The sequence below is a fragment of the Megalobrama amblycephala genome, linkage group LG1, assembly GCF_018812025.1.
Source record: "Megalobrama amblycephala isolate DHTTF-2021 linkage group LG1, ASM1881202v1, whole genome shotgun sequence".
Classification (NCBI taxonomy): Eukaryota; Metazoa; Chordata; class Actinopteri; order Cypriniformes; family Xenocyprididae; genus Megalobrama; species Megalobrama amblycephala.
This window is the reverse complement of record NC_063044.1, coordinates 27743763-27755351: the sequence shown is the minus strand read 5'-3', so window position 1 is coordinate 27755351 and position 11589 is coordinate 27743763. Positions and strand designations below refer to the sequence as shown.

Sequence of the window (11589 nt, the reverse complement as noted above, 5' to 3'; positions counted from 1 at the left end):
CTCACTTTATTAACCAATGTCTTTGCTGCTGACCTTTGGTGATCCAGTGTTGAACTTTCTTCTCCTGCGTCCTATTCTTCTGTAATCCAGTACCTCAGAGATGACGTGTTCTTGTAGGCCAACCCGGAAGTTAGCGGCGCACGGGTTCCCTCGATCGAAAGCCTATTAATTTTTCCCATAGACTTTTGGAAAATCGCAAAAAATAAGCTCTGTGTTTAACAAAGGGTTATGACACTTACACGTTTTGTCTATCAAGATAATCTTTACAAGTTAACACAACATTTATACATTTTGAAGCCTAAATAAAGTCGTCAGATATAAAAAGCTCACAGTAGGCTATAAACGGACTACAGCACACCATGGTCGCGGATCAACGTCACCACCAGACGTGAATATGCATTTCCTTTGGCCTTCACTTTTGGTGTGAAAGGGCCTTTACAATTGCCAAAAACAGAACTTTTCTTTAATGAAAGTATTTGTCAAAAATATAATTTTTTTTTTAAATTAAAAAAACAAACAAACAAGCAAGTCTATCCCATGTGAGAAAAAGTAATGCAAAAGTAATGTAACATTACTCTCATTCATTTACACAACAAAGACTGAAAACACAAACTTTTGAAAATGGGTTGAGGAGAGTGCAGGTTTTTGAAAAGGATACCATTATCGTCTCCATTTAAACTACAAAAAAACTTGAATTTGTGAAAACACAGACATGTGTATGTTTCTTGACATCGCCAACTACTGGCCTGGCATGAATAATAATACAGTGTTTTTAGTCGCTTTCACAGATCCGTGAACAGGGTTCATAGTTCCAAACCTATATGAATTTCTTTCTTCTGTTGAACACAAAAGAAGATATTATGAAGAATGTCGGTATCCATACAGTTACTGATCTGCTTTATGTAGTGTACTGGAGATATTTCAGTTTTTTTTTTGTTTTTTTTTTGACATTTTTAAAAAGTCAATTTTTTCTCTTTATGAAATGGTGACAGACACCAACTGATGTAATTGACCCTTTGCAAAGACCCGCCCCCCTTAGTTACTGTTGCTTTGTCTGACAAGCCATGGCGCTGTTACACCACACAGAGTGAAAAATACATCGCGGAGCAAAGAGGACACTGACAACACGTCGACAGACAAGACAAACCAGGTTACTTATGATATTAAACAAAGTCCCAGCTTTCAAACTGTGTAATTTTTTTAAAGAAATTCGAACAATAAAAAGAGTTTTGTGGCTCTTTAATGTGTCGTGACAGATCGCTGTAGCTCCTCAGCTCAAGCGGCTCGTGAACCGATCATCTCTTTCTACTAGTTCATTTATAGCATCAAATAAACATGAATGAACATCAGAAGGAATGTTGTTTCAACGGAAAGACGTCAGTATGCACCATTTTTCAAGTTCAAGTCCACCGAGGTTAATCTACTAACTCCTGACTGCTTTGTCGGACAAAATGGCAGATTCACCGTTCTGATTGGTTAGATCGCTTGTCAATCAAACTCCCGGCGAAGGGTCATTTGCAGACTTGAACTTCATCTCTGGTGCCGTCAGGAAGGTTTTTACTTTAAGGTCACATTGACATTCCTGAGTGTCCTGTTTCTGCCTCAGCATGTGAATGATTATAACGTAATAGAAGTGAAAATAGCAGGATATGGGTGTGAGAGATAGAGGGTTTACGGATTAGAGGGGTATTATGTATCGGCTCTAAATGTATGTCTGTGTATGACCTGGCAGAGTGTCAGAGTAAGAAAGCAGCCGCACATCTGAAGAAGCATAGAGCTGATACATCTGCCTGCTTTCAGGGCTCTTTTTACAGATAGTCCAGCAGTTGTGAGTTATTCAAATGCAGCCACGATATTTTCTTCATTTTATGTATTATATGTATTTTATGAAATCGTACAGGCTCATACAAGTTAAGCTCTAGTACCAAAGACAGCAAATTCCACTCTCGATTAATCCCTTAGTTTGTAAAATCACATTTACCATAATGCATTTACAATGGAAGTCTATGGAGCAATTAAAATGTTCTAATTTGGTGAACTCGAATTCGTATCACAATAAGATGAGATAAGTGTGACCAATAGAAGATTGATAAGTCACAGCATGCCCAGTGTGACCGTGGCTTAACTTGTATTGAACCCGGAACATTCATTTAAGTTTTCGATCTTTCACAATTAGTATTTGCTTTGCGTTTTACACATAAAAGAGTTCAACAACATAGCTTCATTTATTGCACACTTTTATCATTTTGCAAACAGATCTTCACAGTAACAATGCTTAAGAGATGAAAAGAAAACTGAAGCATTTTTGCTCCAAAAACAGCCTTTTGGATCAACGTACCATATTTACAGATATTTACAGAAACACTGAGAGTATTGGGAACGTTTTTGATTCTGTTTGGCTAACACAAATGTTGACCATCCTATAATTCGTCACTTCTCACTGAAAAAAAAAAAAAAAACTGTTTTGAGACCAGGCCATGGGCTACTAAAAGGTCAGTTTGTGAATAATCCCAAAACATTCAAGTTTCTTGAGCATTGCACAGGCACTGGGGTTAAACACAAAACACATGTGGCCCTTCTTAAAAGATTCAGCCATAATGTCACTTTACACAGAGCTGTCAGACTATCAAATCATCTTTACAATGCCTGCGAGGAACAGGGACTTCATTTAAAGCGCAAAAATAATCTCAAATGCAAAATATGACCTAAAACCCCACAAGATTTCCTCAAAAATGTACTCTCTCTTAATAAATAGCAATGTGAGCTTTTAACATACAACACACATGACTGACTACTTCAGAAAGGTTTCATTTAGAGACCAACTAAAATTTCTTTACAATGTTTTGGCAGGAATATGAGTGAATGAATGAGACTGGAAGTGGCACTTACCACTGCTAGAAAGATTAAAGGCACTCTATTGCCTTTTTGGCTGTAGTTTACACAATACAAAATAAGTGAGCACTGAAAACACGTTTTATACAGAGCAACGCAATTGTGAAAAGTCAGTATATGTGACTAATGCTGAAAAATAAAATGATCTATCACCATTACACCAACCACTTTCCAGCAGCAAGTAATTTGCTATTCAGGGGCCAGATTCACGACACATTCTTAAGAATAAGATTTAAAAATAAAAGTTAAAAAACTTCTTAAAGGGGCAATATGTAAGAATTATCATGTTTTAACCACTTTTTTTACTGCCAACGTGTGAACAGCTTATAACGAAACGTTAAAAAACAAGACCCTCCCAGACTTTTTAGGTTGTCTAAGCCTGTAGACTGATTTTTATGTGAAGGAAAATCCAAAGGATGTTACGGTTACTCGCGCTCCTGAGAACCTCTCCTCCGTTCAATGACATGTGAAATGAATGCTTATACAATGTTAAAGATAATGCCGAAAGAGCAATTCTGTACTGTACTGTAATGTCAATGTGTCTTGCAAAGAAAAGGGATTAATCTGTATAGTCTATAGTCTTAAATATAGGCTACTTTATAATCAAACTATCATAACAATGTAATTTTAACCTGTCGACACGATGCCGGTGAACTGCAGAGCTGGTGCAAACATATCCACATCGCCATTTCTCACCGCTGTCATTTTTGTTGTGTGTTTACATTGTTATTGAGAGGAAAGTAGCAGTATTCACATATTCATCTAAACGTCGCTCTCAGCAGCATATATGGTGTCAGGATGTATGTTAACAGTATATCGCTGCAAAGGTATTTCCAACTACTTTTTACTTCTAATCGAAGAACGAAAAATAACTTCGCCTTGAGTATATCGTGGCCTTGAATCATGTTCAGTCTCTTGTGCATTATGTGTGCACGAACAATAAGTTCAATAAGTAATGCTGCAGTTCACGTAATGGCCACCGGTGTCGCTAATAACAAGGGTTTCTGAATTCTACATATAGCCCATTTAATAATGTTTTTTGTTTTTCTTAAGATTGTTCTAAAGAGAAAACTTGCAATCTTTGGGCATGTTGATGGACTCCGTTTACTCCATCTATGTTTTGATCATCGTTCTGAATCTTTCACAAAAATGTAATTTTCTCAGCTTTTTGTTCACAATGTGCTGTCTGACACGCTTTTTAGTAAATGCTGAAAGGGAAAGAGTTAAGAAATTCCTTCTTTCTTAAAAACATTTTTGAGAATCCGGCCCCAGAACATATATGAATTCCCTTCAACTTGCCGAAAAGTCGAAAATTCCAATGTCTTACTTGGAAAAGTGCAATAGAGCAGTGTTTCCCAACCTGTTCCTGGGGCACACTAACAGTACACATTTTCCAAATCTTTCTAATCAAACACACCTGATTCAACTCATCAGTTCGTTAGTAGAAACTCCAAGACCAGAAATATATGGTTCAGATAAGCGAGACATTCAAAATGTGTACTGTTGGTGTTCCTCCAGGAACAGGGTTGGGAAACACCGCAATAGAGCACCACTTCCAACTTCAACTTAAGAAGATTTTGTGCACATAGATATGGGTGTATAATCACACAAGCATGGTGGCACACAGGGAGATGTACACAGTTACAGCTAAACATTCAATATAAGTTATTAAAATGCATTAATGAGTTCCGAGGAAACAGGTGTGTAAAACACTATGAGTGATCATCTCTGTCTACAATCGCAGAACAGCAAATGCTTGCACTGCGTACCATCATGTAACCTCCCCAGTTTGATCTCTAGGACAAATCTTCATAGATCATGCAACACCTGCAAAACTAAGGGGAGAATTAGAGATAAAAGATGTCAAGTATGAATATCCCATGTTTGACTGTGAATGGAACGCAGCATAATACATATGTGGAGCAGGATTTAGGACCAGAAAAAACTAAATGTCTTGTCACTAGTCGTGTTCTCAACCGGTTGGGATAAAAAAAAAACAACAAAAAACATATTATGGACCTGACACTTTATGTTTTCTAGGGCCTGTTTACACCCGGTATTAAGATGTTTTTGTCAATCTGAAGTGGATGACACTAAATACAGGTGTAAACGGGGTCTGAAACCTTGTCCACTTTCGACCACTTCCAGATGTACTCGAAAACGCATTCGACCAGATTGCTTTCGTAGTGTAGATGCTCATGCGGTTGAATGTGTTCGAACAGCCACAAAAGACCATCTACTTTCCACCTACAGACCCAACGCATAAACAATATGGGATGCGTGCTCGCCAGACGGGATTTAAACTTTGTTGAAGACCCGGTCGGTTGGATTAAAGACAAAAAAAGTACCAAGCACAACGTTCTTCACCATTCCTAATTTCTAACACCCACTCACAGAGTTCGCTGTGGTCTATCAGAGCAGAAACAATAGCTGCTGCTCTCCGTATCACTTTCCGTTATCTCCTTTTACGTTCATATTTAAATTGTGCGATCTTATTTCACAATATTAGATTGAAAGATCAAAAAAAGCCCATACATAGACCCTCCTCTCAAAAGAGACAAATTAAAACACCAGGTGTAAATGGGAATGTCTTTCTCATCTACTTGTGATCCGATCCACCAAGACGCATCTTAATACCAGGTGTAAAGAGGGCCCTAGTTAGGACAAAGTGTCAGTTCCCAACATGTTCAATTGGTTTGTTTCATTCCCTCAAGCCTGTGCCCTACTCTATAATCAACCGCTGAAATCACTCAGCCAGATGAGACACGAGATAGGTTCAGCGTGAAGTACGACTAACAACATTATGAACTTCCACTAGCATAGCATCAGCTTGTCCTTAAGGTTCTGATTAAAAGAAAGCAGGTGTATTCAGCATGGGACCTGAGATGGAAAACACTGACTGCGGGCACAGGACACCTGAACAACCAATCAGCGTCATTCTCTCATTCTCCATGAAGATGTTTAAACACGTGGTTCACCGCTGAATAACCTTAAATGAAGTGTGCACTTCACCTCTGAATTTCCCTAAATGAAACAACAAATGTGCCGAATGACTGAAGGCTTGATGGCACGATGTGAGATTTAAAACGATGGCTTAGTTCAGATGGCAGGAAATGATGCTGAATTGTGAATGTACAGAGAAGGATGTGTTTAAGTGTCCTTGCACAGTAGTACTGCACTGCAGCACTGTCATTAAAGCTCGTTTACGTGCCCTTATGTCAAAGACCTAAATGAGCAAAGTAAATAACAGTTGTGTACTTGAATATATAGATCTCTGTTCCAACTTTGGTCCCTTTCTGTAAAGTCTTCTGTACACTCGGCAATATGCAAATGTATTAAATTATAGAAGCAGACTTGTCAAACAAATCAGGATGCAACAGAAAAGTTTGTTCTTCAGCTGCGAGCACAGCTCAAACAAAAGCCTCGGCCATCCAGAAACCATATAACTTTTTCATCCCAGCGTTCCTCTGATAACTAGTCTCTGTACATCCATATCACGCATCTACACAGGATAGGTTGGCTCCTCAGAGGCATTGGTGGCTAGTCATGGAATTCACTGAATTCAGAGTGTGACTCGAGCACAAGCCTTGGTGGGGCTCATGGTGGGCGACTGACTGACAGGGACCGAGGTTCAGGCCTCACTACCTCCCTCCGTGCGCCTGGTGGTGGTGCGAGGAGGGCTGTCCATCTAGGTCGTTCTCCACCACTGATGGGAAGCCTTCTTTCTCCACGCAGTCGGCCAGCACCTTGAGCACCAGGCGCAATCGGCGGTCCATGGCCTCCAGGTGGGGCTGGATGAGGATGGGCGCCAGCTGGTCCTGCAGTAGCGATTCCTCCATCAGAGAACTCAGCTGGAACTCCTCTTTAGCCAACAGCTGTAGCCGCAGGTACGTCGACCTCTTCACTCTGTGAGAGAGAGAGAACGCTAATAGTTACAACTATGGTGAGGTTGCAGCATTCTAATTTGTTTAGTATGTAGAGCTTTAGGCCCCGTTTACACTAGTGCGTTTTTGTTTTAAAACGGCATTTTAAAATTAAAATGATCCTCATCTACAATGACGTTTCCACAGCGTTTCAGAAACGATCTTCTACACAGCCAAAAACGGGTGTCACATGACCGTTCATGCACACTGGGCATGCAAGTACAAGTGTAAACATATAGCTGCAGTATTAAAAAAATGCAGAGTTTAACTGCACAATGGCTGCAGAGTGAAAGTGGACAGCCACGCCATCGTTTTCAAAAGTCTTTGTTTTGGTCCTTGTTTTGAAATGCAACCCCGGCGTTTTCAAACTAAAACGGGGTCTGCAGTGTTTTCGAAAGTCTCCATTTTCGAGGTTCGAAAATGCTGGTGTAGTGTAAACGACAGGTGTAACCGTAGAAAAACTGTGTTTTAAAACGAAAACACACTAGTGTAAATTGGGACATTCTAATGCGGAATGTCATGGAATTTGGCAAATTTTTGATGAATAAATCAAAATTAGGAATCTATACTTAAAGGATTAGTCCACTTTCAAATAAAATTTTTTCCTGATAATTTACTCACCCCCATGTCATCCAAGATGTTCATGTCTTTCTTTCTTCAGTCGAAAAGAAATTAAGGTTTTTGATGAAAACATTCCAGGATTATTCTCCTTATAGTGGACTTCAATGGGCACCAAATGGTTAAAGGTCAAAATTACAGTTTTCGTTTCTCTAGATAAGACCCTTATTCCTCGTCTGGTATCGTTTAAAGCCCTTTGAAGCTGCACTGACACTGTAATTTTGACCTTCAACCATTTGGAGGTCACTGAAGTCCACTATAAGGAGAATAATCCTGGAATGTTTTCATCAAAAACCTTGAGTAAATTATCAGGAAAAATGTATTTGAAAGTGGACTAATCTTTTAAAGGGGTAATTCACAGCTGGTATATGGGCTTTCAATAAAACTTGGCTGCTTATGCGGTAGAAAGGCGGGAAAAATTTAAATCAGTGCTACCTGACTAGAGAAAACAAAGAAAAAGGGCTGTTGTCTTCCCAATTGCCAAATAGGTAGGAAAACTTCAGCACCCATAATGCACTGGGTATGTTGTCATCAAAATCCAATCTATAGTTTTCACAAAAAGTCCGCAGGGTGAAGCACTTTACATCATCCGTTGGACGTTTGCTGACAAATAAATGGGAATTTCTCGGTCCACATAACACAGAGAGCGATGAAACGTTCATTTACATATACTACTGACATTGTAACAACACAAAGTGGGTTGAAAATCGGCAAACTTACCCAATCGAACTGCGATATGGGCTAGTATCTGTGAATATTAACTCCTTTCCCACTACTGACGGAAATTTCCGTCATTTATGAGACAACACTTCCCTGCTTTCCATGTTTTCACTGTTATCCACTTGTTAAGTTGTGACGTAAGGAACGCCATTTCTGGGTCCAAGCCTCGACTTGTTTCACTTGAGAATGCCATCGCGACGGCCGTTAATGAGCACTATTTATTCATATTAAGTGTTTATACAAATAAAAATACTTACAGTCTACACAACAGTCTCCGAGCTCACAGCGGGACAGACATTAACATTTTAACAATTTATAAAAGATGAATCACTGTCTGGCCATCTAAAATTTTGGTATGGAGATAAAGGTTATGATTATAATTGTTTTGGTAGTATTACATCACATTGTGTGTGTATATTATATGATTATATGATCTACTCCATCTATGTTTTGATTGCCATTCTGAATCTGAACCAGATGTAGTCTTTGACAAAAACATGATTCTGAACCAAATTCTGGTGGGGAAAGAGTTAAAGCACAAAAAAACTGCTATTTAAATATGAAGTCCGTATGTTCTGCGTGTCTCTGTGTGAATGAATGGTGCAGTTTCATGTTCTACAAATAACGAAGCACACGCAACTCTCGTGGTTTTCAGTATATGCGGACATGAACACATAAACTTCATCTCCAGAGCTGCTCTGAGAGACACTTCACTATCATTCCAACATTACATTTCATCAGATACACACAGAAACTCAAGTGTCTTCAGTACAACCCGCCAAATTAAAAGTTTGGTTTCACTTGAAGGAATTACGATATAAATATATTACTATGGTACAGTAGAATGTACTTCTAAAACTACTACTAATAAGAACACTTTTTTAAAAGGTCAAAGACGTCCATCAAGCGCATGTTTGCATAGAAAAAAACAATGGAAACGTAGCAGTCTAATGCAAAAACTTGTTCTGTTTAAATGGCCTCTTAGAATAATACATTTAGCTACATGCTAACCATGACAGAATTTTAGCAACAAAGGGGTCTGTACCTTGACCAGCATACAGAGTAGAAATATGCAAATTTGTGTGAAAGTGTTTTTTGCAACCATTCATATAGATTGTTCTAGCAAGAAAACATCAGCCACAGGAAATAAATGTAAATGTGCAATAAAGGCTATGGCTGCAATAACAGAGCACAGCAGACAGCAGGATGTGTTTGTGTCAGTGCTATACTGAATTACTGCACTGCAGTCACTCTCTCAGTTGGGAGGCTATTTCCTCAATTCAAGAATTGTCTCAAAGAGGAGAAAAAACAATCTTACCTGCAGCACTGAGTCAAAGGGACCAGGATGGACATTTCATCATGTGAATGCTTTCCAAATCTGAGGGTTTGGAAAGAAACAGAAGTCAAAAGTATGAAATTTTATATTTTTAAATAGTGAAGAAGTGCTCTTAATTGTATTGAATGTGCACTTGTAGTGTACTTAAAATCCTAAAAGTATATATTTTTAGAAACTGCACTTGCAGATAATATTAGTGAAATAAAAGGCCACTTAAGTGTACTTAAAGAGAGTACACTTTCATGACTAAGTACACTTTTAAAAAGTGCATTTTTTATGTCAAATTAAAGGTGCTGTATGTATTTTTTGACTGTACTAAAATATAAAAATACCATAATATGTTTGCAGATATTTAGGAAATTCACATACTTGTTTCTCTGAAAAACAATGCTACAGTCATTTATTCTACTTTGAAATCTGTGTTCCGTGTCGGAAAGTCAGTTTTTGGTCTGTTTGATCCCGCCCACTGCCAATTTATCCAATAGTGTTTTGACACCCGGGGTTGCCAGTTGGCGGCAAACACAGCGTATTGCAGACACGGAAGCCAGCAAATGAACTGGGTCAGAGATCACAGATTCTACATGACCTCAAGCCTCAACATCCATCTAAAAAGCTCTATGAGGCATATTAAAATGTGGATAAATCAACTCATCAACTCGCTTTTCATTGTAAATTATGCTTGTTTCTGTTGCGTGTCCTCAATCTGGCAACACGTGTGAGCGTCAAGTCTAAGGAGGTGGTGGTGAGGGAAACGACTCTCTCCAATATATTTTGAATTTGGACTGCAGTTCTCATTTCATCCACTAGCTGTCAATATTACACACTGCACCTTTAAAAGTTTTACTTTGAATTTTAATAAACTTTTGCCATGCTTTTAGCAGTAACTTTAATCATATTTTTAAAGATGTACTTAAGTTCTACTTAAGTGGGTTACAAAAAGTTAAACTATTGGAATTAACATGCAATTAAGTGTATGAAAACATTAAATTTATCTTCAAGTATCTTTTCTTCTAACATATATATATATATATATATATATATATATATATTGTAAAAGTGTACTTCTTTTTCATAACGGTAAAGATGCTCAATAGCCAATTTTCAACATACTAGTACTAGCAAGTCCAGTATGATATTCAAAGGATTCAGGGAAATCAGACACATGATATGCATTGTGTAAAACTTATTTCAACTTTTAGCAATCATAAAAGCTTAAATTAGAAGAACAACACTTTCAGGCCAAAGTAAATGCAGTTCAAAACATGAAATCACCTTCTGTTGATATACATTCATCTTTCGCTATTACTTTATATTGCTGTGCCAAATTGAATGCATTGCATATGCGGTTCAGTGGGGCTGAAATGTGTTTTTCAGAGGCTATAACTTACATTTAGTGTTATATCCTTATTTCTGTACTGCAAAACTGCATATGTAACACAACTAATGACAGAGCAGTAACTTCAACAAAAATACCAGCAAATAAAGAGTAGTAAAACCCCATCAGAAATTCAATTCAGTATTTGTATTTCACACAAATGGAAGAAAATAAGTGCAAATTTAAGCCAGGCCTTAAATTACTCTGGAATTGAGAGACCTACAGCACTACACAGTGGCCTACTTCAGCAACAAATGTAGAGAATAAAAAATCTGCCTCTTCGGTCAAGCAGAATGTCAGTTTAATCAAAATCCTTTATCTGTGCGAGCACCTGTGTGACTTCTACCCACTGCGAGCCCTTCAACTGCACACATATTTCACCCTGAGACACGACGACATATAAATCTGACCTTCCGCTCCGCATCTACATATTCACACCTCTTAAGACAGAAGCACTCTGTTTCCATGGTTTCGGTGTAAAAAGGAAGTGCCCGTGGAGCTTTGAGGAGCAGGCTGTGAAGGACGGACAGGATGTTACACATTAATAAAGACAGCTTACCCTCTGCCGTTGTCCAAATGAATAATGAAAGTCTCATTTCCAAACTTCTCAAAAGTCTCGTAATGGTGACGATCCATGTTGCCTGTTCAATTTAAAAATGGAGATAGGGAGAGTGAAAAGGGTGTGGGATATATAACTTAAAGCAATGTTCATTACTGATAAAAAT

The 11589-nt window shown here is 38.3% G+C and overlaps 1 protein-coding gene across 2 annotated transcripts in view; it reads right to left on the bottom strand.

Annotated features, from left to right (window-relative positions):
* Positions 1–2209: 2209 nt before the first annotated feature.
* The window catches only part of fam20ca (FAM20C golgi associated secretory pathway kinase a), a 76223-nt gene continuing 66843 nt past the window's right edge, over positions 2210–11589 (bottom strand). Inside the window, exons 8-11 of one of the 2 annotated variants that reach the window (XR_007184499.1) lie at positions 11424–11505; positions 9472–9531; positions 4453–6798; positions 2210–4252 (exon numbers count right to left, since the gene is read on the bottom strand). Coding sequence is in view for 1 of the 2 variants with exons in the window: in XM_048187173.1 (XP_048043130.1) it covers positions 6534–6798; positions 9472–9531; positions 11424–11505 (407 nt within the window). In the remaining variant the exon portion in view is untranslated. Of the gene's footprint in view, positions 6799–9471; positions 9532–11423; positions 11506–11589 lie in introns of both variants that reach the window. The other variant, XM_048187173.1, reaches the window with a different exon arrangement.